A 25,322-nucleotide genomic window follows, 5' to 3' on the forward strand; every position below is an offset into this window, starting at 1 on the left:
CCTTAAAATGTAATGAATACACCCCCTGTTGTCGATTGTCTGTAATGTTTGTTTGTATTGTTATGGTTCTATAATAAAATGCGTAAAAAATAAAAAAAAAAAAAAAAAAAAAAGGCTAATGAAAGCCATAACATGTGCTTTAATAGCCTAGTACCTTGAAATGAAACGCACCGCATTAAAAACCAAAATGAACCCACTAAATCATGTACATTAGCAAATATTATGACCCTATAAGCGTTTATCATGTTAGCCTCATAGTGTAATCGCCTAAGTCATATTTTAAGGTTAAAATAAATAATTTTTTTTTTTTTTTTTTTTTTTTTTTTTTTTTTGCAAACACAGGACTTTTTGCTGCAAAAGTTCGACCAGACGTGTGAACAAGTTTTCAAAAACAAAAAGACATATTAATGATTGCATGACAAAAGTGACTTATTCCGCTATGAGGCTAACGAGAATCTCAAAGCTGAAATGTCGCGAGAAGTGCTTCAAAAGTGGCGCTACAGGTGATACTAATTGAATTGTGCTTTTCTCCGTCAGAGAAGGGTGAAGTTCACTAGTGAAGCAGTATTTTGCAGAGTGAGTAGTGTATTTTTAATAAATACGTGTACATGTTATAAACTTTTGCTTTCTGCAGAGGCTTATATATGTTTTGTTGTTCAAGCGCAGGGAACATGCCGCTGAACAACAACCAGGTGAGGACAGTTGAAGTAGATACACGAGCACTTCCTACTTGCTAACTGCTTGTGTTCCTAAAACACCCGTGGGATTTTGTAAGGGTAAACTGTTTGGGAAAAATTCCACGCCATAATAATTATCTACTCTTAGATAAATAGGCTACAGACTAATTTTATGGGAGATGTTAACCCTCCGGTATCCGGGTGCGCCTTTTAAGCACACTTTGCACTTCGTGTTAAAAAACTTCATATTATTTTTCACAATTTAAATAAGGTTAGAATTCAAAAGTTGTTCATTTTTGCATGAGCTTTAAAATTCTGGCCACCAATTAAAATTTGCACATTATAAACAAAAGAAAATTACAAGACTAGCATCTGTCTCCCAAGTGTGCCTAAAACGCACTATTTCTTCCATTTGATATGTATGATTAGGGCTGACCTTGATTTACAAAAATAAAATCAAATTAGGGCAGAAAAATAAATCAATATATATAATATTTAATAGTTGGGTTTATAGGTGTGCCATTTTGTCACACTTGGTGACAGATGCTAGTATTTTTGAACATTTGACCTAGCGCCAAAAATAATAATGCAAATTAACCGATGTTGCTGTTAATCACTGACATATGCCAGGCTGCAAAAATCAGATAATATGCGATCCACTTTTAATGTAGTATATTGAAAAAAAAAAAAATTTGTGTGCTTTTTGCATCCAAAAAAATTGGTTTGTTTACATTACAAACACAGCATTTAAAGGGTTAAAAAATGTGACAATTATTGAGTATTTGGTATTTTTATTTACGGCTCAAGTTGATGAAATAGAAAAAAGTGTAAAACAATTAAAAACAAACTGTATGAAATTTTTTTTGACATTATTCCACAAGTGTGCCAAAAAGGCACATTTGGTGCTTAGTAAGGGCCTTACTGGACGGGATACCGGAGGGTTAAGTCCAATAGACAAGGCACTAGTTGAAGTATTGGAAACTTCCATTGTTGGACATTGAGAATCTGTTCGTACAAGCTGCCTGAAGGTCGACATGACTGAATGTGAAGTGATGTATTTTCTCTCCATGTCCTGCAGAAAGCAGAGAGCGCTGCTGACAGGCTGGTCAAGCTGCCCATATTCCGCTCAGCCTGTGCCAAGCTGTCAGTCTTGTACACTAACACTAAATGCAGCCACCCCAGCCTGAAAATGCTGTGTGAGGTGCTGGAGAACAGTGTGACAGTTATAAGTACTATGGCCATTGACAGAATCTCACCTGTCATTGTTAAACTGGAGCCTCACAGTGAGTATGACTGGCACTATCTGATGTGATACATTTAAAGCATATGCTTTCTTTTATAATTCTTTAAAGACTTTAACCCTTTCATGCACGAATTATGAGAACCTTAATCAACATTTATTTCCTGAGTGTTTTTATTCCTCTTTAGGCATGAAAAAAACAATGTGACTGAAAATTTTCTTATGAACCTATTTTTCATGGAGTTAAAAAAAATGTCAGCTTGACACCACGCGTTTAATTTTGGAAGCAAAGAAACATGGATTTACTGATATATCATGTGAAAACTATGAAATAAAAACCTTTTTAATGCTGCTAATCTGCTGTTTTCTCACATTTTAACATACTCTAATACTAGTCATTACGCACTTCATGGAAATAATATGCAAAAAAAAAAAACTTTTTTGTTAAAAAAAAAAAAAGTTAATTACAGTTTAGTAACAATAACAAGCAACTGATTTCTTTTTTTTTTTTTAGTTTAGTTTATTTTGAATATGCAACAAGACAAAGTAATCTTACTTAGTCCTTAGGAAAAAAAACAGGTAGTAAGAAGTCATGGAAGAAAGCAAAAAAACAAAAACAAAACTTATACATGACTTCATTTGCACATTCTAAAAGGAGTGGAGGAAGTATAATTTATTTATCCCACCCCTTCAACACTCAAACATGTTACTGCAGATCAGGTTTATCAAGAACAGCAAAGTTACACTAATGGTCTGAATGTCAGTGTATGGGATGATGTATAAGTGTCCACAGTGTTGACTGATATGGAACTAAAACAATAAAATCCATGAATATACAAGAGAACAGCTGGAGAGTAACTGTCCACTGGAGTGACCACTATGCATGAAAGGGTTAATAAATATTGGATTGCAAGTCACTTTTGGCAGTTTAGACTGAGAAAGATACTAACACCATTTAATCTAGTAAGACTAATATTTAATGTGACCCTGTGTGATATTTATTTCCAGTTTCCGTTGTCAACGGTGTTGCATGCAAAAGTCTTGACTGGTTGGAGTCCACATACCCAGTGCTTCTCGCACCTTCGGAAGAGGTGAAATATGAAACTAATGCATAAACATGAGCATTTTCCATAGTTTGTGGAAGACTTAAGGGTGTAGAGGTCATAAAGCAAGAAAATATGTTTTGTGAGTAAAAACCTAAATATCACTCATGTTTTGACATTCTTGTTACTCTATGTGTATATTCATTCATTCACTTTCCAAAATGTTCAGTCCTCAAAAGTTGTGGGGGTGCTGGAGCCAATCCAAGCTACCACTGCATTTTGTTAGTTCATTGCAGGGCTGACATACACAGACAAACAACCAAACATTTAGAAAAGCTAGTGCAGATAAACACATAAAAAGCTTTAACAAACCTTGCTAAAGTAGTTCATCAGGGACAGTCTACAGCCACTACACTTTTAGAAAGTTACCTATGACCTCAACATTGATTTCACCCAAAATGCATTTGACTGCTGTGCCTAAGCCTTGTAATGGCAATGAAAACCCTGTCATCTCTAATACACAGTGGGTAAATGGACCACTGTGTATTTGGACAAATTCCTCTTTCCTGAAGGTATTCATGAATGCAGTAATGATTAACCCCTCTGATTGTCTACATTATCTAGGTTGTAGCGTGTGCAAAGGACAGGATGCTTGCAGTCCAGGAGGTGGTAAGCATTGCCACTAAAGGTACTATGGAGAAGGTTGAACATGTGATGGGGTGTGTACTGCAGGGTGATGACCAGATCAACCATTCTCTTGTGGAAAGAGCCAGCATTATCGCTAGTTTGAGCCTGGACTGTGCTCTCAACATGTCAGAGGCTCTAATTGACCGAATGCTACCTCCCACAGAAGACAATAAAGGTAAAATTCTCATACATGATGAAACACGCCTGCTGTGACATTTGTAAGTATATATCCTCTGAATTATCATGTTCTAATTCAACTTTGCAGAAGAGGACCCCCGCTTGGTGGAGGGGTTTGAAGCAAAATCCCTTGGTTACCCTACAAGAATGGTTTCACTCACTTCCAAGCTGTATAGGAGAATCTACAAGAAGGTTGGTGGGTCTTAAAGTAAAATATGCTGTTAAAAAGGAACTGCTCAGACCAACACAATCAAACAATTTGTGTACTTTGATATGAACAGCTGGGAAGTACAATTCTGGTTGTCCAGTTACATATCCCCCTTCGCATTTTATTTGTTGTCTGAGCACCAATCTAGAGTATCTTGAGAAATGTGTAGATTCAACCAAGTCTTTTACTTTTGACAGGCCATGGAGACATTCCCCAGGTCTTCAGGCGTTCCTTTGGACATTCAGACCAGCTGGTCCACCTTCGTGAGGAAGCTCTGGATGGTGCCTCAGTATCTCCAGCATCAGGCCATGTCTCTGCTCTTCTATATTTTGCAGATGTACAGCTTAAACACACCCCAAGAAAACAACTCTCAAGGCAGACGTCTTGTTAGTGCCTTTGAAGACTCCCCCACTCAGAAAGATGAGTTCAAAGTCCACTCATGGGATAATCCTGACTGGACAATGAGTCGTCGTCCAACTCGCACACCTGTATTTAAACAAGGGTGTAATGTCAAGGGCTGTATGACTCGCTAATGTGCTACTTAATGTGTTTGCTATATAGGGATGAATCCGTAATATCTTGAATTTACAAGTGACAAACAATAAAATGTATTTTCATGAACCTGTAACTTCCATGTTTTTGTGCCCTCATTGTATGGCAGATATGGTGGCCTATGAAAGTCAAAACTAATTTCTAGTTCAATTTCAGATTTTGTACATTTATAATTACATACACTTGTTAAATTCAGTACTTCACTTTTCCAGGAAACAGTCACGTCTTATTTTATAACTATTGTTTTCAACAGGTTTGATGGTACAGCTTATCACTGCACAGGCCCCCAGCACTCTTTACATCTACTAGTAAGGCCGCAAAGCAGATGTTAGTATAAAGCTGTCCAAAGTAAGCCTTCTGAATAAAGCTGTTAGGTCTTTGGTCTAGTAATATTCAAGTGTACTGTAATCTTCAGACCTTGCTTATACAACACTCAAATGTGCTTTGGTTCAGATTCTCAATGGCTGCATTTACTTGGATATTTCTTTAGTCTGAAATCATTCTGATCAAATTCCTACAAGTGCTTTCAGGTGCTGACCTGGGAAACAAAATGTCCTTCAGTCATGGACCAGATTTGTTTTGCTGCTGCCATTTTTCAGTTCTTCCTAAAATAGGCATGTGACCTAGTATTACCTCCAGACTGTTATTGTGTCTAGTTTCCAATTGATCAGATTAGCAGAGGTTGACATCTTTCAATTTAACTGAAAATTCCTTCTCATAAGATCCATCAGTTCTGAGTCATGATTATAGTTAGTGGAATATTAGGATATGTATAAACGTGCAAAAATCTAAATCTGATGACATCTTGAAGTCTCTTTAACCTGTGTGTTCATGTCCATCTTCACTGTCTCTTCACCTTACTTTTAATGTAATTATTACCATTTTTAAGCACTTCCACACTGCATGAAATGTGCTATAAAGATGATGTAACAATCTAATCAAAAAAAAGTAAATAATGCCACAAGCATCAGTTTTTCAGCAAAATGTTATTTTATTTGACTTGATTTCACTTTTGGCTGGACTCGGATTTGGATGTGGATGCCCTCAGGGATGAAAGGCGGCGCCTCTTGGCAATCTGTTCCTGGCGCTTCTCCTTGGCCTCCTATTTACATGAATAAATGTGTCAGTGAAATGTTTCAACACAATTACACCTCACACACTTCATTTTTAGATAACATTTCTGTCCAAGTGTCTTAGAATCATCAAGAAAACCATTTACCTTCATCCTCTTGGCCAGCAGCTTAGCGTACTCAGATGCCTCCTCCTTGTTCTTCTGAGTGCGCTGTCTCTTGAGGGCAATGCGGCGGCGCTTGTGCTGCAGCACACGAGGCGTCACCAGTCTCTGAATCCTGGGAGCCTTAGTTCTAGGCTTCTTACCTGCCAAGGAAGACGAATTATTACAGAAATTACAGATGGCCAAAAAATATTCAGGAATCGACCCAAAGTTATAACAAGCAACAAGGAAAGCCAAGTGACTTGAAAAAAAAGCTGTTAAATTATAAATCCATTTAAAAAACAAAGTAGTGAAAAAAAAAGTTTAAAAAACCCTCAACATCTTGACCTTCAACCACTAAGTGAACTATCTGGTGGACCATGATGCAATGTTAACGTGAAAAGGTGGGATGAACAGACATCACAACTACCCCCTCTGCACAGTAAAACCTGAAGGCTTTAAGGAGAAGTAACAATTATGCAATTTAACTTCTTTAGTGAAAAAGAAAGATCTAAAAATTTCCATTACAACATTGAATAGAGTGCATCTGAAAAGGTTCATCTGGGGATAAAACTTGCTACATGGTCTAAAGAAAATGGAAAACTTCTGTTATCAATTTTTGTCCAATTAATATATAAACATTACAACTTCTGAAGAATGTGAAATGTAAAACATGAACAGCAAGTACACATTTACAATGATGAAACTAAATGCTCCCCAGCAGCTACATATTATAAGAAGATGCAGTATAAACATCAAGCTTCAACATTTGACCAATACTTACATATTCTTACAATGCCAAATGTAGAAATCCATTTAAGACACTTTTACACTGTGTAATCAATTCCTCAATTAAAATATATGTAATGAGAGAGCAATGCAGTTCAACCAGCCACAGTGCACAGGTCTGGTCGCATCTGGTGAGCAGCTCCACTGTTACTGTGACACATCATATCCCCCCTTAATGACTACTGACTAATCAAAAAGGGCTTGCTGGTGTGCCATAAACATACCTAAATCACAGAGCTAAAACCACTGACGAAACTTTGGAATACTAGATAGAAACTAGGTTCAGAATATTTGAATGTTGTCAGCCGTCATTTGGCTTATGACATTTGACTTCAATGCCAGCAAATTCATGAAACAAAAATATCCAGGTAAAAGAAACAAAAAATTAAGACATAAATTTACAGTAACAAAAGGGTTGTAGTTTTACCTTCTTTAGTCAGGGGTCTCCTCACAACGTACTGCCTAACATCATCTTCCTTAGCCAGGTTGAAAAGCTTGCGGATCTTGCTTGCCCTTTTGGGACCAAGACGGCGAGGGACGGTGCTGTCGGTAAGCCCGGGAATGTCCTTCTCACCTAAGGACAACCAGGACAGAACATGCAAGTTCAATCCGATGGTGTCACACTGCTTTATATGTACGTAAAAAAGCTGTTTGCCTCAGTTACTTTGAGCTAAAACAGGTTTTCAAAAAGAAACAAAAAACAAAAAAAAAAAACATACAATTTTCACATTCAAAATGTATACAATGATGTATACAATGAGAGAGCAATGCAGTTCAACCAGCCACTGTAAATAGGTCTAGTCGCATCTGGTGAGCAGCTCCACAGTTACTGTGGCACATCATATCCCCCCTTAATGGCTACAGATTAATCAAAAAGGGCTTGCTGGTGTGCCATAAACATGACTTGCAATCATTTCCGAAGTTATTCCTTTATATCACCCATTACAACTAAAAAGCACTGGATGACAGTCATGTTAACAATTCATTTCCACTTCCGTGAAATATCTAGAGAGACCTAGCAATTTAATTATTAATTAATTTAATTTTTACCTTTCTTGACGATGACCAAGTTCAGAACACTGAGGTTAGCATCAACGATGCAGCCACGGACAGACTTGCGCTTACGTTCACCAGTCCTGCGGGGACGGTAGCAGGAGTGGCCCTTGCTGAGCAGCAGGCGCACACGGCCATGGGTCAGCACACCCTGCTTCATGGGGAAGCCCTGCTTGTCGTTGCCGCCGCTGATGCGCACCACGTAACCCTGCCAAGAGAGGAGATGGATACAACTTACTAATGCACATTTTCATTGAGTGACTAGGGCTCTGAATGACATTTCTCAAAATTTGATCAAAGATGGGACCAAGCTTCTAATATGGCCACCAGTTATTTCACTATGTGTCACAAAAGCAGGGTCCCAAAACTGAACAGAGTGCACTTACGTGTTTTTCAACCAATTTTGAATCGTCTGTCATTTGCTCACAACTATTCACATTCACCTGATACTCAAACTACAACTGGTAAAGGTAAATGAATTTTGACTTGGACTAGCTGTGATAACATGAATATTTCAATTAACTGGCATGAATTCTTCAAAGTGCTTACAACACTTAAAACTTCAGCCAGGTCATGGTGACAAAGCACCAGAAACAGAACACCTGCGTTATAAACATAACATGCTGAGTGGGTAGATGTATGTCAATTTAGAGAACACAAGTGTGAGAGCAATACTGTTGCACTCAGCCATAGTCAAAAGGGCTGTTTGCATCTGGTAAGCAGCTCTACAGTTTTTGTAGCACACCCTGTCCCGCCTTAGTGACAACTGATCAATCATTAAGGATTTGCTGATGTGCCATCTAAACAATATTGTGCATAACTGTACACTGTAGCAAAACTTACTGACAATCAGTGAAGTGTTCTCACAGCTTACCTTCCACTCATCACCCAGAGGGTCAGCACCCACTTCAGTGGCCATACGCTTCTCATAGAATGTACGCAACTTGCGCTCATCATCAACTTCAATCAGCTTCTGGCAGCCAGTAGCGGGAAATGAGATGTTCAGCTGAAAAACAATTACAGAACTGTTAGTAGACATACTTGATCACTCTAGGCTCTGGTTACAGTTACATTACTACTAACCACTCATGCAGGTAAGCAGGTGGAGCAGGCAAAAAGCAATTCAAGAGAGGTAAGAGGTTTTGAATAACTGCCTGACAAATAGAATTTCTTCCCAACATAAAATACCATTAAGTCAGTGAATGTAAACGAGTTTACACACTCGGAGGCCTTTTACGTACACACACTGCCGGCTGAGTGTAGCACAGGCTAACATTAGCATGGTGAACGTTAATACTTTATAACTTCTTAATAGGCTCAAGGGTAAAACCCAGATGGCTCTGGTAACGTTGGACGTAGTGCGGACGTTAGCAAACAAAAATTAAAAATGTTTCATTGCAGTTAGTTAATACTTGAACTAAGTGCACATTTCTTTCAGTGTGCGGCCATGTTTCAACTGCTACTCAGCCGATAGGGTCAGTCACCGCTAGCTCCCCACAAAATCAAAGCCCATCCTGAGTGACAAGACTAGCGATGCTCCCCTAAACTAGTCCGCTTTAAAGTTCAGAATCATGGCAACAGATAAACATGACTATTTTAAATAAAAGAGCTTTAGGCAGACACGTATAGTTACAGAATCATTGTACCTTCATTTTGCCAAACCGACCCTACGACGGTCCGCCACGGAAAAGAGACCGGATATCCGCCTCGAGGTCTCACATAGACCCGACATGTTATCGCGAGAACTCATTCCTTCGCTTTATGAACCGTTATACACAGACCGAAGATGAAAACTATTAAAATAAAAGTAAAAACAAAATTTATTTTGTCTCTCATCTCAACTGCATTATAATAATACTAATTTATACACAAACGTTTTATTTGTGAAATTAGAAAACAGTTATATTTCGTCTACCAAATAGAAAAAATATAATCACTTTCATTATATAACTAATACAATAAAAAAGAACAGTGAAAGTGTTCAGTAATGATAATGCCAGCGTTATCTAATAGCACTATCAACACAAAGAGGGCATTGACTCACTGCGCATGCGTTGGCGAGAGTCTACCAAAGAGTGAGAGGGTGCAATGTAAAGATAATTACTTACCCCAAAACAGTCGCTTTTACGAAGACACATAGTCGTCTTGCACACCGTTGTAATCGTACTTTGCCGCAGAATGGCTATTTTACTAAAGCAAAAATGGTTAAAAAATAAATAAATAAATAAATAAATAAATAAATAAATAAATAATAATAATAATAATAATAATAATAATAATAATAATAACAATAAACGAGATTTTACAGATTTTTTAGTTGATTCAGTGTCTAAAAAGATGCCTTAAAGGCACAACACCTTAAAGGTCGATGATATTTGGGCAACATTTCTACTCCTATTAATTTTACAACAACTCACTTCACTGCAAAGATGCACAAGAAAACAAAAGAAATGATGAGGATGATTATCTTGAACTTGGACTGACTTTCAGCTGTATGATTTTCATCTTATAATAAAGCAGATAAAGTAGGCAGAGGTGGGTGGTAGCTTGGCGGAGTCTTCAGGTGCTTTTATTTTACTTCTGAACCTTGTTTTATGTATGTATGTATGTATGTATGTATGTATGTATGTATGTATGTATGTATTTATTCATTTTTGACATTTTTTATAATTTCACTCCCTGCATTTTTGATACAAATATCCGTTCTGTCTGCTCACATTGTCAGAACAGGCTCATTTATGTGGTTTTAATGTATAGTGTTGATTTGTATTTTGCATCAGTGTGTAAAACTAGACAAATAACATGTAATACATCAAAAACTAGAACACAATGGAGCGGAGTATATTAAAATGATTTTTAAATCATTTGATTTCACATTATAATACTATAATAATGTAAATTAAGATGCAAATCTGTCATAGATCTTACACCCAGAGCCTGTACTTTACTGCATCTAACAGTTAAGTAGGATGTTTATTTTTTCTGAATTAATTTTGGACATTTGTTACAGGAAAAAATGTGTCCATCGGGTTTTTTTTTTAAACCATGTTGGTATGTATTCGTAATTGCATTATTATTATTCTTATCATTATTTATTTATTTATTTATTTATTTTTAAAAATTATTTAGTATCAGTAGTAGTAGTAGTAGTAGTAGTAGTAGTAGTAGTAGTAGTATTTACTCTATTGAACATTTAAAATATACAAGATATTAACTGAGTTCTTAAAGTGTAAAATATAGCCAATAAAAATCATTGCATTCCTACTATGAATCCCTGATGATAACAGAAATAATCAGACACATCGAACTGCTGAGTACAACCAAAAAATAAATACATAAAAACGCTAACTGATATATAAAAAACAAACAAACAAACAAATAAACAAACAAACAAAACACAAGATTTTACATTTATTGTTGTTTTCAAAGTTCGTTATAAAGGAAAACAACTTCATCACTTTTCTATTTTCTTATGATTTCGTAATTACAAATGCGGAAGTCTGTGTGGGTGAGTCCTCTTGCGGAGCCGCGGTGCTCTCTGTTCACAGACGGAGCAGCTGTCAGTGGACGTAGACGAGGCTTTGTGGACGAACAGCGGCTTAAAATGCAGCTCGGTGACGGTTCCTTTAGTCTATCACGTCGTCGGATGCACAATAAGCGTCGGGTGTTAGGCGTTAAAGTATAGCGTGTGGACCGGCGGCACACAAACGCAGACTTTTCTCGACTGATTTCATCCTCAGAGCTGACGGTGGACTGTTTTCTGTGCACTGTCCATCCGACACAAACTAGTCCAGACATGAGTAACGTTAATCTGATTTTTTGGGACCAGTTGCAGGCTGGCAGCTCCGAGGTGGATTGGTGTGAAGGAAATTACCTTATTTACCCCAGCATCGCTGAATTTTACAACACGGTTGGTTTGATTTGGTTGGACGTGTTCCTTATGATGTTTGCATTTTGTTTTGCACAATAGACTTTTGTTTACAGTCACACTCTGTGGCTCCAGCTGTTAGAAACCACGGCTTCTCTGGGTTTGTGCTTATTTTGTATCGCACTTTTTTTTTCCTTGCATGTTTTATTTTTTCAGGATGATTATCTTGAACTTGGACTGACTTTCTGCTGTTTGATTTTCATTTTCAGCATCATGTTTACTGTTTATAACATTAAGTTGCAGATCTTCAGTTGCTTAAGGCCAATGAGGCCCGCACACTGATCCAGTATTTTGACAAACATGATGCCAAGAAACTACATGATCAGTTCAGTGGTGCTGTTTTTGCTCATAGTTTTTCTTTGTTTATCATTTCAGATCAGCAACATTTTGTTTTTTGTTTTGCCGCCCATATTAATGTGCTTGTTCCGCCAATATGCAACACATTTCAACAGTGGGATTTACCTCATATGGATTCTTCTAGTTGTGGTTGGTAAGTTGGCAGACACACATTCTCTTGAAACAGTATGAAGGCTTCCTAACCCTCCATATTTCGTTTTCTCAAAAGCTGATTTACATAACACACCATCCTATAACCATAACTCATTCTTAATTCATGCAGTTTGCGCAGTGTCAGGCTGATGCATGAGTGTAGAAGATGAACATATGAAAACAGGGTGATATGATAGGTTTTTCATGTAGTGTGTATGACTACCAACTTTTTAAATTATTAATATAATCCGACAAATAGGCCAGAAAAAAAAAAAAAATGGAAATATGGTGATTTAAAGAGCAAATATAATGCAAACAAATGCAAAGGTTGTATTGCAATTCATCACGCTACAGCTGCAAGTAACTATCATTTTTATTTCTGTAGATTTTTCTCTCTAGTCGATACAATTTATGAAAACGCTGCAAAATGTCAAAGTGTTTCCCAAGGCCAAAATGACATCCAGCAGTGAAGAAATCACAGATGCTCAAATAAAGAAACTAGAATCACAAAATGTTGATCCACAAAGCAAAAGAAATTAAGAGATTATCAAAATAGTTGCTGGTTAATATAATATTTGAAAACTAATAAACAACGCAGTGTGGTGATTTATCCAACAGTGTTAAAAATGATAACGTCTTTAGTGTTTTCTCATAACTGACTTCCTCTCTTTATATATTTTCACATTCACACACCTAATTACAGCTTTGTGTTGCATGAAAATGACTGGTAATTAAGAAGTATTATGCATGCAGAGTACATATATCATACCTATAAAAAAAAATTCGTAAATGTTTTGCTTCATCTGCATATTTTAACATGTTTTATATACGTGTCATGTACGTTATCAGTCTGTATTCATAAACCCCGGCAGCGACTGTGTCCGTGCAGAAGGTGTCCTTGGATGCAGTCTGTGTCTGCTGTGGTTCATCCAGATCGAGTGTCTGGGATTAACTTGGGCGTTTTTTCTTAGATTGTAGTCAACAGAGTACTGTATGTGCCTTGTTCTTTAACTGCAGCCATGAAAACAGCCCCTTGCACTGTCAGCAAAGATAACCTGACACCCCCCTCCACACACACACACTGTTCCTGAGAGGTGACCTCAGAAAAAAAACTGTCAAAAACTGACGTCACAAGCCACAGGCAGCTAAACCATGACTCAAATGGGTCATCAACTACACCATGAACCTTTTTATTTAATCTTTCTTGGTGTTTTTTTTTTTTTTTTTTACCTTTGTGGTCTTGTATGTCTTACAAAACCTGTTCAGCATCCACGTTCCACACCAATGAACAAAGATGTTCATAGAAATATCAGCCTCTGGGTTATGCTCGCTTGCTCTAGCCTTCTGACACCTCATATTTCTTGTTCCATACCACAAATTATTAGAAGTGTCAGCGTGGTGCTTTAAACTGCAGCCTTTAGTTTCTGCATCAGAACAAGCAGGAAAACCACTGTACGTATAGGTTTCAATATAAAAACAACACTGAACTGCTTTTCTTTTTGGCCTCGACCTGTGCTGTGTTCAGAGTCATTCATTCTGTCTGATCAGATTTCATCACATGTTACCAAACTAAATGTACCGTGTATAGTTTTAGTTAAGGCAGTCTTTGTATAAGTAGTGTTTTTACTTCCAGTGCTGTTTAAGTACTCTGACAGGTTGTCACAAGCAGTAATATATGACTGAGAACAGCAATAACTCTGGGATCAGGAGTTTGTTGAAATGTAGGAATCCCCTGTAGTAGCTGTTGTGAAAACAGATTGTACTGATAACAGAGGGTCTGCTGGACTTTGATAACACACGGGCACTGACTAATCCATCCTTCACTGTATCTGAGTTTAAGAAACACTGCATTTAGCCAAATATCTCCAATTAATTTGCTGTTAGTTCATCAAACCTTTAAGGGCTGTTTTCAGTCGTGGTGGTTTAATATTACTAGAACAATAAAAATGAAACATCCTCATCATAGTTTCCAACTGTTCATTCATTCATCTAATCATGTTGAGTTTACAGTGATATAAATCTGACTTTAGCTGTCTTTTATTTACTGAAAATTGTGACTGAATTCATGATTTGAGGGAGTAAGTGTTAAATGTTTTAGCCATAAAGCCTGGACTTAGAACAGAGGCTACTAATATGGATTATTAGTGCTATAGATTATTATGTTAGGTGCCTATATTGTGTGTGTTTAACACAGGGTTTTTCAGTCTTGGGGTCAGGACCCCACGTGGGGTCATCTGAAATTTCTAGTTACTGATTACAAAAAAAAACATACAAAAAAAAAACCAAACAGAAAACTTAATAATAAAAAATATATGGTGAGTTGAGAGAAACAATCCCAATACATAAAAAACATGACAAACTGTGAAGCTGAAACTGAAGCATTGTGGTACTGTTTATCTTTCAAATGTTCATTGTGGAAAATAAAATTCTCACTTTGTGCAGTAATCTACACCTGGCTTTTCTGCCTCCATCCATAATAATATAAATTATGTAGCCTAAATGTAGTCTAAAATTAATGTTTATTTGCATCATAGTATAGCAAACTATTACATGATCAAAAACAAATTCATTATAGCACAAAAATGTCCCCGTTTTGAATGTCTGGGGTTACCAGAAATTTGTGATGTTAAAATGGGGTCACAAGCCAAAAAAGGTTGGGAACCACTGGTTTAACACAATCGAATTTAGTTCATCACAGAGGTGCATTTATCTTCTCTCAATAAAAACTCTTTGGGTGTTGTGTCGTTTCTCATGAAGATCTGTGTGTTTTGTCTCTCTCTTTCAGGTATCGGATCAACATATTTCCATGCCACCCTCAGCTTCCTCGGCCAAATGCTGGACGAGTTGGCCATATTATGGGTGCTCATGTGCGCCATCGCCATGTGGTTTCCTAAGCGATATCTACCTAAGATGTTCAGGAGGGATCGGTATGTTGACATGTTGCTTGATGCTTTGGTGCATTACTGCTTTTTGCGTGTAGGCGCTCATTGTTGGTGTTGCGCTGCAGGTTCATTTGTTTAGCTCACTGTTGGCCTCTGGTTTGTCACATGATGTGACCGCTGCTCTGACTCTCCTGTTTAATAATAGGCCTGTCCAAGATAGCTGACAGCAGTAAAAGCTGCATCACATGTCTTGACTTCTCTTTCCTTTGTCACTGAGCTGTCATAGCAGATTTTTCTCCTCTGGCTGTCAGTTAACATTTTCCATACTCTTATGCAGTTGAGGAGAGTGACTATTATCTGTGGTCTGCAAAGAGTGTTTCTTCACAACACAACACAACATTTCACAATAATATCCAGAGATCACATAACAACTACCCTCTGTCTTGTTTCTCTTCTTCATCTAGGTCAAGGTTCAAAGTGGTCATCGGCATCTTGTCAGGGATCACCACCGGCTTGGCCTTTGTTAAACCTGTCGTCAACTCCTTGTCACTCATGACTCTGGGCATCCCCTGCACCGCACTGCTCATCACTGAGCTCAAAAGGTGAGCGAGTATGTTGAATGGAACTATCCAAAATGTTCACATGACCTGTTACAGTCCTAAACTATCCATTACCAGATGGCTAATACATCTGATGCACAATACTTTATTCTAGGAAAAGTAGTAAGCGTTACATGGGGTCTTTCATCACCCTGTTGAGGATTTTTTTTTTTTTTATTTCTGTAATGACTGGTTCGCTATAGATATCTACAGATATAGAGAAAATATTTATTCACAGAAAGAAACAGCAGACTCTAGAACCACCACTGACCAATCCAAATAGAGAGCAAAAGTCCCGCCCCTTCTCTCTGTGCCCTATTACGACCTAATTTCAGAAAAAAAATGGCATTACAGTCAAGTAATTTTTTAATCCTGTTTGCATTATGCAGTCATTTACACATGGTGTTTGTCATTTTTAAAGAAAGTTTTAACAAGTCAGACAAGTTACATTCAGCAACTATTGTAGACTGTAAGTAACTACACTAATGCAACTATTTAATAACTATATAATGTAAACCAGAAAAGCACTCTGAGAGAGCGCACACCTCCGCCAAGGCAGATCAGTCCCCCCCGATAACCACCAAAATTAGGTAATAACTTCAAATCGGAAAGTCACAAAGGCTGAGAAACTCTGAAGATGTCTCTACAGCTTCTTCACGACCAGACTGCAATTACTTTCAACTCTTTTAATATTTTTTACTCCTCACCCTCAAATACAGAGGTAATATGTTCCCAGGCGGCATCTGTTTTGATGTCGATGGCATGTATTACGAACAATGAGAAATGCACTTCACTGAACACAAAATTAGATGTTTCTTTACTATCTTCACCACAAATCGTGACTTTATTGGTTCGTAGAATTTAGTTTTAATTTGACAAACATTATATGTGTAACTGGCACAAACCAAACAGAATGAATTAACTATTTGTCTCTTGTAGTCAACAGTGGTTTAGAATTTTCTGAAGGTATGTTCTATAAGGCAAAAACATACAAATGTAATAAAAATCCATCAAAATCATCATGTCTTTAGGGAGTCAGGAATCCAACCTGCGCTGTCCTGCTTTGTCTGATTTTATGAAGCATTCACACCCACATCATCTGGTCCAAATTTTCAGACTTTTCAGATTGATTGAAGTTTACAGCAATAATTCTACTTTAGACCACAGTGCAGCCTGTCTGTGATAGAAGAAAACAGGTCTTCTGCTAATAATTCACGGTGGTTTAGACTTTCGGACCAATTAAAGGAAGTTACTCAAAGGCACTGTCACTAATAAACAAAAAGAAGAAGAAAACAGCCGGAAGGCAGAAATGAACAACATGCCTACGTCTGATTTGCACCAGTTTATAGATATAATAGGATGCAGAATAGGTAGATGAGGACAGGATGTACGCAGAGTTGTGCAAAGTTGTTAAGTCAGCTGCCTTAACTGTGGCGTGGACTGCAAAACTATATGGGCCAAATGTATGCAGCGTAAAAAACACTTTCAGGGGTTTATTTATGTATATCATGTTTTATGTGTGAATGCTCTTCCCTTTCACTCGTGTTTTTTTTTTTTTTTTTTTCCCCCCCACTGTGACAACCGCTGTAACATTCCTGGATCAAACTTCGTGATCTGGATGTTTGTTTGACCATTTTACCTGCAAATAGAAACGGCAAACTTTACTCAGCAGCTGTACATCAAACTAGAGACTAGAGTACACCCACAAATATTAATGATTAATTTTATATGCTTCAGGAATGGTTTGAGTTAAACCAGCTGCTGTAATATTTAGTTTTTATCAGGACCAAAGGGAGACGGGATCACGTACCAAAGACTCTAGTACATTGACCTTTTGTTCTTCTGTTGTCTGTTCTGAGCTAATTATAGAGAATATGCTATGAAAGAATGTTCTTGAAAACACACAACAAGCCCAGCATGGTCATTCATGAACATGTGTGTCTAATGGTTTCCTGTGACACGGTAATGTGGAGGCACACTCTGCCCTTTCCTTTTCCCACAACCCTTACTCAGTCACTACGGTCAGTCTCGTAACCTTTATTCTTCTATTGTTCAACCTGTTAGTGATTCTAGACATTTCTGCCTGTGCCAGTCATCAGTAATGGCCACTTGTTTTTGTTCTGCTAGGTGAAACAGAATTCCTGCGGCCCTGACTGATGGACTTGGCCTCAGAAAAGCCTGTTTTGTTGTTGTTTGTTTTCCTACATTATTCCTCCTGGTACCTTTTTCATAGTAATTCAAGCCAAACAAGAACAACAGGTTCAGTATTCAGGATGTGCATTAAATTATTACACAAACAATGCCAGCTGAGGTTGTTTTTGTAGGTCAGACCTTCCGTCAAACACAGCTACAAATTTTACATCCCAGCAAGATTTGGTTTTTGGGGCATTTAGAAAATATTTTAGCAAGGTCACGTATAGTCTACAATGAACTGTAATATCCACAGTTTGGGCCCAGAACACAATGTGACAAACTCTCCAGCCGTGGTTAAGGGTAGTGTTTTCTTATCGTACATGCTTCTGTTGGAGGTGATAGTCAGTATCTCATGGCGGCTGTGAGTTGAGGGTTTTGTCAGTGCATGTTTGTTGGCAGGAAGGGGTGGTAACTGGCTTATAGCAGATGTACTGGATATATATGTAGGATGTGTTTTGAGCTTAGTTTAATGTGTGATGCATAATCAGGATTTATTCCATTGTGTCGTCTTTTACTTTATACTATTTGTATTTAAGCAGTATATGATGTAAATGGTTCTAAATAGTGGTGATTAATGGACTTTTCACCACCACATGGACAGCCGTAAGGAGAAACTGGTGTATAAAAGGCGATGATCGTGGTTTATCTGTTTTTATAGTAGTTAATAACACTGGTCTACGTTTTTTTTGTTTTTTTTTTAAGAAATTATCTACCTTGGAGATTAAATGTACTTGTAAATTTGATACAATTTAGATGAATATAGCAAGAATTGGAACGCAAATGACAAAAGTGCAAGACAGCTGGTGTTCTGGTGTTTTTAATACATATGATAGTGTTATTACAGATGTATAAATGTACATAAACCAATATATAATAGATTTATAAATCTTTGTATAAAATAAGTTGTAAAGTGAATGTGTTGTAATCTGCAGTGTTTTGAAGTAGATCTGGAAGCTCTGAAACAAACATTCCCTTCGCTCATTAATTCTCACAATTTCACTGTTTGACCCAAGACTGTATCATGGAAACTACAGCCAACCAGCATTTTGTCTTAATTTTTCATTATTAGTGACTCGTGTTAAGTTTGTGCACCAGTGTAATTTGCATGTATGTTATTTGTCACTGTTGGATCTTTTTGGTTCATCTGCTGATGACAGGTAAACTAAGAAAATACACCATTTCAATTCAATTTAGTTCATTTTTATTTGTAGAGCCCTGTATCACAACAAGGCTTCTTCGCAGGGCTTTACAGAATTAGTTGGATCAGGAGAAATGGGCATTTTATTTTTGCCTTTTTGGAGTTGAATAATCTTGACTATATAAGTTGATTCGTCATATTGTCATTAACACATGCCTTTCTAATAATAATGACGATAATAATAATAATAATAATAATAATAATAATAATAATAATAATAACCAAACAAGGAGTGGGTGAACACAAGTATACCACTATCACGTTGCACACTCTTTCACTCTTTTGTTATCATATGCATCACTCGAGTAGAAATAGCGCCATAAACATTCCTCCGTGAAGTAAAACATCAATCTCCACCCACTTCCTCCAGTAAAATTAGTTGACTCTTAACGGAGGGCGTCGACTGTTCTGACTAACTGACTTATTATTCATGCACGTCTTTACAGGTGTCTAAAGTTTTCAGCACAAACTCAACTTTACCATCCGTTTGTGGAGACAGTTGTGAATAAATATTAGACAGATAGCATTGTATTAACTGATGTTTTCAAAGTTTCTTTTTGTTGTACTCAGATGTTGTACAAAGCTGTAGAAAGTGATGTCACAGTGGGTACAGTGGACAGAGAGGGTCACATTTCTCCAAGTTGGTGGCTCCAAATAATTTACAAGCCACCTAGCTGATTTTCAAGGTTAATTTATTAAACTACGAAATCCAAAAGTTACCCAGTCACATTTTCAGTGTTAATTTTGGACCGTGTTCATGGTTAAAATAGGAGTTATGCTAAGTGTTACGAGTACAGAATAAGCTCACACGTCTACCTAAACTGTCTAAAATTTTTTATTTTGATGAAGAATGTAATGTAATAATTGATACAGATTTATTTTTGATGTAGTGATGCTATATTATTTAACCACTTGCACAAGAAAATCAGTTGATAGTGTTTATAAGTGATTGGAAATTACAAACTAAACTAAAAAGATGTCATCAAATATACTTGCAATGATAGAAAACCTTCTTCTTTGTCTACATTAATACTTATATCTACTTAAAATTGCTGCATATTACAGTGTGCTACTGATTTTTGTGTGAAATGTGTTAAGTACTGGAAGTTTACATTGAATAATGTTTAAAACTCTTTCTGGACTATAATCAGTATTAATACCCACAGTACACTGTCATATTGTTACAGTATAGTACTTGTTTACATTGGGAAGACGTGTCAATGTCTGTGTCCCTGTTTTTGCACTTCCTGTTGCTGATGGGTAGCCAAGGAAGCTGAGTTTTTTTTTTTTCTTCTTCCCCTCTGGACCTGTTATGTAACACTGAGAAAGTCAGTCAACGTGGCCAGTTACAGTATATTATTAGGAAACCTCAGGACTAGTGTGTTTATTCACTAAAAATCACAAGATATATTGGAGGTGTGCTCGTTCTTTCTTTCATTGACCTGCTCTTTAACTGTTCACTGCCCTGTGTAACTGACTAATGCTTGTTTAATGTTGTTTATTTGAGTCTTATTGTGTTGCAGTGTGTGTCATCCTGAAATTTTGCTTCCCTTTGACACAAAATACAAGCCAGTAAAACGCTATGACTTCATCAGATGCCTGGTCCTGAGGGAAAGTGGCATACTGTTTCAGTGACTGCAGTGTTTTATCGTCAACACAGTTTAGTCAGGCTTCCTTGCCCTTGTCTTTGTTCTGGCCCAGTGTGTTTGTCTCAGTCAACAGCAGCAGGAGGACAAGACTAAGAATAGTTTATCAGCAGCAGTGCTCTGGGTTAGTAGAAGTCTCTGTAGGTCAGCGGTGTGTCCACTAGGAGATGTTTCTAACTCTGCCATTTTACATTGTGCACCCTGATTCGTCAAAACAGACAGTTACAGCATAATACTGGGAAACCTCAAAACCATGTTTGTACAACACAGAACTAAAGGCAAATGCCAGTGCTTGGTCTCAAATGTACCATCATCCCCCGTTTGACCTGTTTCAATGACTTCCATCTGCGAAGCATTTTAAGACCACACAGAAAAGACAAATATATGCAGTGTCCAAATCTGAAATTATAGTTTATTTTTGTAGTGTGTTTTTGTTTTGTGTTTATATAAACATTGAGTAAAATAATAACTAGAAAAGCACTCGGAGAGCGCAAACCTCCGCCAAGGCAGACCCCCCCACCCCACCCCACCCCCATCACCACCAAAATTTAATTATTTGTTCCTTGTGCCAGTATCAACATTTCCTGAAAATTTCATGAAAATCCCTCCATAACTTTTTGAGTTATCTTGCTAGTATACAAACAGACAGACAGACAGACAGACAAACCCCAATGAAAACATAACCTCCGCCGTTACACTTGGCGGAGGTAAAAATCATCTTCTATAATATGACCATCACCACAGTTTAGCAATAATTTAGGACCGAGCCCACAGGGACAGACCCTCTCACTCAGTCACAGAGTGAGTCACCAGTGACCAAAAGCATGTACTGATCTAAACTGTTTAATAACTTGTCAACCATTAATCCTATCAATACTTGTAAATAATTAAGGTAAAACTGATACAGATATGACCCATTTAGATATTCAAAGGCTCCATAATGAACATGGAAACACAGTCATGTTCTGCAACACTGATTCACTAAATCCATGTAGCTTGTCAAATGTGGTTGTTTTTATGTTCAGTTAATGATATATTTTGCTAAAAAAAAAACAAAAAAAGTTATTTTTGCTTAATTTTTTTTTTATGCACTCTGAACCTCTAAATATCTACACGATCAGTAAATTGAATATACAGAAAATACCAGATTTTCACAGAAAAACAGAAAATCAAGAGGATAAAACTTAATATTACAATCAAACTCGGTGTAGAGCCGCTGCTCCTCCACATCGAGAGGGGCCAGCTGAGGTGGCTCGGGCATCTGTTTTGGATGCCTCCTGGACACCTCCCTGGGGAGGTGTTCCGGGCATGTCCCACCGGGAGGAGGCCTCGGGGAAGACCTAGGACACGCTGGAGAGACTATGTCTCTCGTCTGGCCTGGGAATGCCTCGGGGTCCCCCCGGAAGAGCTGGAGGAGGTGTCTGGGGAGAGGGAAGTCTGGGCATCTCTTCTTAGACTGTTGCCCCCGCGACCCGGCCCCGGATAAGCGGTGGATAATGGATGGATGGATGGATTACAATAAAAATAACCTAGGAAAGGTTAAATGTCAACTGAATTGTTGGTTAATTTAAAGGTTTTTCAAGGGTCAGTTGTCATTGTACAACCAAATAGAAAACAAAGTGTTCTTTAAGATGCAACATAGTTATAAAAATCACACATATAAATAAGAGTACACATATACATCACAATACAACTTTTCTTTTCAAAGTTGAGGTCATCTTTTAGCCTTCAAAAACCAAACTGTGAATCAGAAAAAAACTTGTTTATAGACTGCTGTTTTGTGTGTTTGCATCTGCAGATCATAAGACCGACCAGAGCTAATATAATCAAATGGAAAAGTACAAAAACTGTGCAGTTTGTGCTTTAGAGATGATGACTCTAAAGTCCTCATATTTATTTAAGAATGGACAACATCACATGAACTGTAGATCACACATTTAACTTTAGGCCTGTTCTTCAGTCTTCTGCAGTTGTAAAACTCTTGTTAATGTGTGTGTGTGTGTGTGTGTGTGTGTGTGTTTTCACAGTTGAATACATTTATCACTGCTCTGTTTTGTCACTGCAGGTGTGAAAACCCACGTGTGTTCAAGCTGGGCCTGATCTCAGGGTTCTGGTGGGCGCTGGCTCTGCTTTGCTGGATCAGTGACAGGATATTCTGCGAAATGTGGTCATCTGTCAACTTTCCATATTTACACTGTGCTTGGTAAGCCGAAAGCTAAACTAGAAAACAAATTATTTTCAGGGATGTAGTAAGTATTATAGTGAGACTACGTTTGGGAAAACCTATGCATTCTTATTGAAACCATATGCTTTTAGTCATATACACAGAATTTTGGTCTCCTGTAAAACCTGCTGATGGCTACAGAATTATTCCTGTGCACCTGCAAACACCTGTATACTGTAAATGCATATATATATACTGACCCATTTATCACGCAGCGTGGTTTATTAATACTCTTTTTTTCCTCTCACAGGCACATCCTCATTTGTCTTGCTTCTTACCTTGGTTGCGTTTGCTTCGCCTATTTTGATGTCGCGACCGAAGCCCCAGAGCGAGGCCCGGTCATCATGTTCTGGCCCAATGAGAAGTGGGCCTTCATCGGTGTGCCCTACGTTTCCTTACTCTGTGTCCACAAGAAGTCGGCTGTCAAGGTGACTTAAGGTGACCAGTCTGCTGCTCTGTTCGCTGTGCTTCGACACTTCTCATCAGGACATGTCCCAGCTACACAGCAGTAACACACCTCCATGTCTGTGTCAGTCAGGTCACATCCACTGGTGCTCTTCTGACTAGACGATGCTTTATGATGCACATTTTTGCCAAACCGTGAGGATTTGTTTTCATTTCCCTCCCTGGTCTGGTCTTTTTTACACAGCAGTGTTTATGCAACTCAAAGAACAAAGGGTGTCAGTAATTTATCCAGCTTAGTGACCTGGCTCAATTTTTTTTTTTTTTTTTTTTAATGCAGTTTTGAAGCCAAGAAACCTTTTTGAGAGTTCTCACACTTGGCTGAAGATCAAGTACAGTTTCAGTGTCATGATTCTTCAAAGTTTTTACATTTTCTAATAACTCAGAAAACCTCAGAATAAAGCAATTTATTGCCTTAGAAACATAACGATAGCATCTTATAGGTGCAGCCTGGCTATTAGAAGTCCACTTTTAGAATCAATAAAGCACTGGATACATTTACTGTGATTAATGCGTAATGCATTAGAGTAACCTCCTATATTAAAGACCATCCACACCATGAACTATAACTTATTCATTCATGCATTTTCCAAAGTGCTTAGACCTCCACATAGTCATAGGGACGCAGGAGCCTATGACCAATGAACGGGTGAAGGTAGAGTACACCCTGGATGTGTCACCAGGTTATCACATTAAAACAATAAAATACAAGTGGTGCCAGGCACAACAAACCCCACCCCTCGCATGTATTGTAGCTTATTTTGGCATCAATCCACCATGTCTATGCATGTCAGCATATCAGTTACCTCTATATATGTGCCAAGTAAATTGAGACAAAACTGATTGAAATTTGGGAGAAAAAAAAGATTTAAAAAATTCATACAAAATTTGAACTTTGACCTACTATTCCCAAACTGTAACCACATCTATTCTGCATTACTGGCAATCTATAAACCCAGTTTGGTATGAATTCAGCCAGTTGTTTTGCTGCTACAGACATTTGAGATTTTGTCAATTATAAGTAAATGGGGGGGGGGGGTTTAAAAATTAATAAAAAATTTGAATTTTGACCTACTGTTCCCAAAATGTAATCAGATCTTTTCTGGGTCACTGGCAGTATATAAACCCAGTTTGGTATGAATTCAACCGATAGTTTTGCTGCTAGAGTGTTAACAAGCAAAGAAAGAAACAAACCGAACCAAAAACCCTTTCTTATTAAAGTTTTTGAATGTTGTGTCCACACCACAACCATAACATTAAAAACAGATAGAAACAATATAGTTGGGTCATTTTCAAAGCAGTCTGATGAATGATAAATGTACCATATTCATGAATTTACAGGAAATTACATTTTGCACATATAGTTTTTGCATATATTTTTTATGACGGTGTTGCAGTGGTTAGCAGTTTTTCCTCACAGTAAGAAGGCCCTGCATGTTCATCTCAATACTGCGCGGGTTGTCTCCAACTTCCTCCAAACACATGCACCTTATTCAGTTAATTGGACAGTCTAAAGATGTGAATGGTTATTCATCTGTGTATATCAGTCCTGTGATGAACTGGTGGCTCATCCAGGATGTACCAGACCTTCGTCCATGGGGAGCCAGGATATTCTCCAGCACCCCGGAAAATGGATGGATGGATACTTTTATGAATAAGAGTATGAATAACAACTAGAAAACAGCAGTTGAGTGTTGTCAGTGGTATTGAGGACAGAGTAGAATGCCACTTTTTTGAGATAAAATTGCAACAATTAGTATTGAAATTTTTTTTTTATCACATATATTTTTGGATCAGGGACAGGGGATCAATAACCCCTTTTTAGTGGATAAAAGGTAACAAACACATGTAAGTGATATAGGTTTGCACTTTGCACACGGTTTAAATTCAACAGCAGGTGGTTAATATTGATTTTGGGGCCCAGACACATAACTGTTCACAGGATTTTATTGTTGATCAGGACGGATGCTCACAATGTTATAGTTTTGGTTAAAGTTATCATTCTTGGTGTGGACAGCCTTTTATTCTTACTTTTCTCAATGAATCAACACAGTGGTTCATG

At 37.6% G+C, this 25,322-nt stretch overlaps 2 protein-coding genes across 2 annotated transcripts; one reads left to right on the top strand and one right to left on the bottom strand.

The window, feature by feature from the left end:
• Positions 1 to 5,551: 5,551 nt before the first annotated feature.
• rps6 (ribosomal protein S6) lies at positions 5,552 to 9,361 on the bottom strand. Its single transcript, XM_030139648.1, has 6 exons — positions 9,286 to 9,361; positions 8,514 to 8,645; positions 7,637 to 7,847; positions 7,014 to 7,160; positions 5,804 to 5,961; positions 5,552 to 5,686 (listed from the first exon to the last, which is right to left on the bottom strand). Exons 1-6 carry the CDS (start codon positions 9,289 to 9,291, stop codon positions 5,591 to 5,593), a joined length of 750 nt encoding a protein of 249 aa, XP_029995508.1. The 5' UTR covers positions 9,292 to 9,361; the 3' UTR covers positions 5,552 to 5,590.
• Positions 9,362 to 11,194: 1,833 nt separating this feature from the next.
• acer2 (alkaline ceramidase 2) lies at positions 11,195 to 23,966 on the top strand. Its single transcript, XM_030139612.1, has 6 exons — positions 11,195 to 11,549; positions 11,943 to 12,057; positions 14,842 to 14,983; positions 15,403 to 15,540; positions 22,640 to 22,777; positions 23,049 to 23,966. The coding sequence occupies exons 1-6, from the start codon at positions 11,436 to 11,438 to the stop codon at positions 23,233 to 23,235; spliced, it is 834 nt and encodes a 277-aa protein (XP_029995472.1). The 5' UTR covers positions 11,195 to 11,435; the 3' UTR covers positions 23,236 to 23,966.
• The last annotated feature ends 1,356 nt before the right edge of the window (positions 23,967 to 25,322 follow it).

This window comes from Sphaeramia orbicularis, chromosome 1, assembly GCF_902148855.1.
Source record: "Sphaeramia orbicularis chromosome 1, fSphaOr1.1, whole genome shotgun sequence".
Lineage (NCBI taxonomy): Eukaryota > Metazoa > Chordata > Actinopteri > Kurtiformes > Apogonidae > Sphaeramia > Sphaeramia orbicularis.

What these genes read in the sequence shown, in the direction of transcription:
- acer2 (XM_030139612.1), top strand. Translation starts at nt 11,436, where the DNA reads ATGAGTAACGTTAATCTGATTTTTTGGGACCAGTTGCAGGCTGGCAGC. An exon ending in TCGCTGAATTTTACAACACG is followed by an intron (nt 11,550 to 11,942) that starts GTTGGTTTGATT and finishes TTATCATTTCAG; the next exon opens with ATCAGCAACATTTTGTTTTT. An exon ending in GATTCTTCTAGTTGTGGTTG is followed by an intron (nt 12,058 to 14,841) that starts GTAAGTTGGCAG and finishes TCTCTCTTTCAG; the next exon opens with GTATCGGATCAACATATTTC.
- rps6 (XM_030139648.1), bottom strand. An exon ending in CTCTGGGTGATGAGTGGAAG is followed by an intron (nt 7,848 to 8,513) that starts GTAAGCTGTGAG and finishes CTCTCTTGGCAG; the next exon opens with GGTTACGTGGTGCGCATCAG. An exon ending in CTTGGTCATCGTCAAGAAAG is followed by an intron (nt 7,161 to 7,636) that starts GTAAAAATTAAA and finishes GGTTGTCCTTAG; the next exon opens with GTGAGAAGGACATTCCCGGG.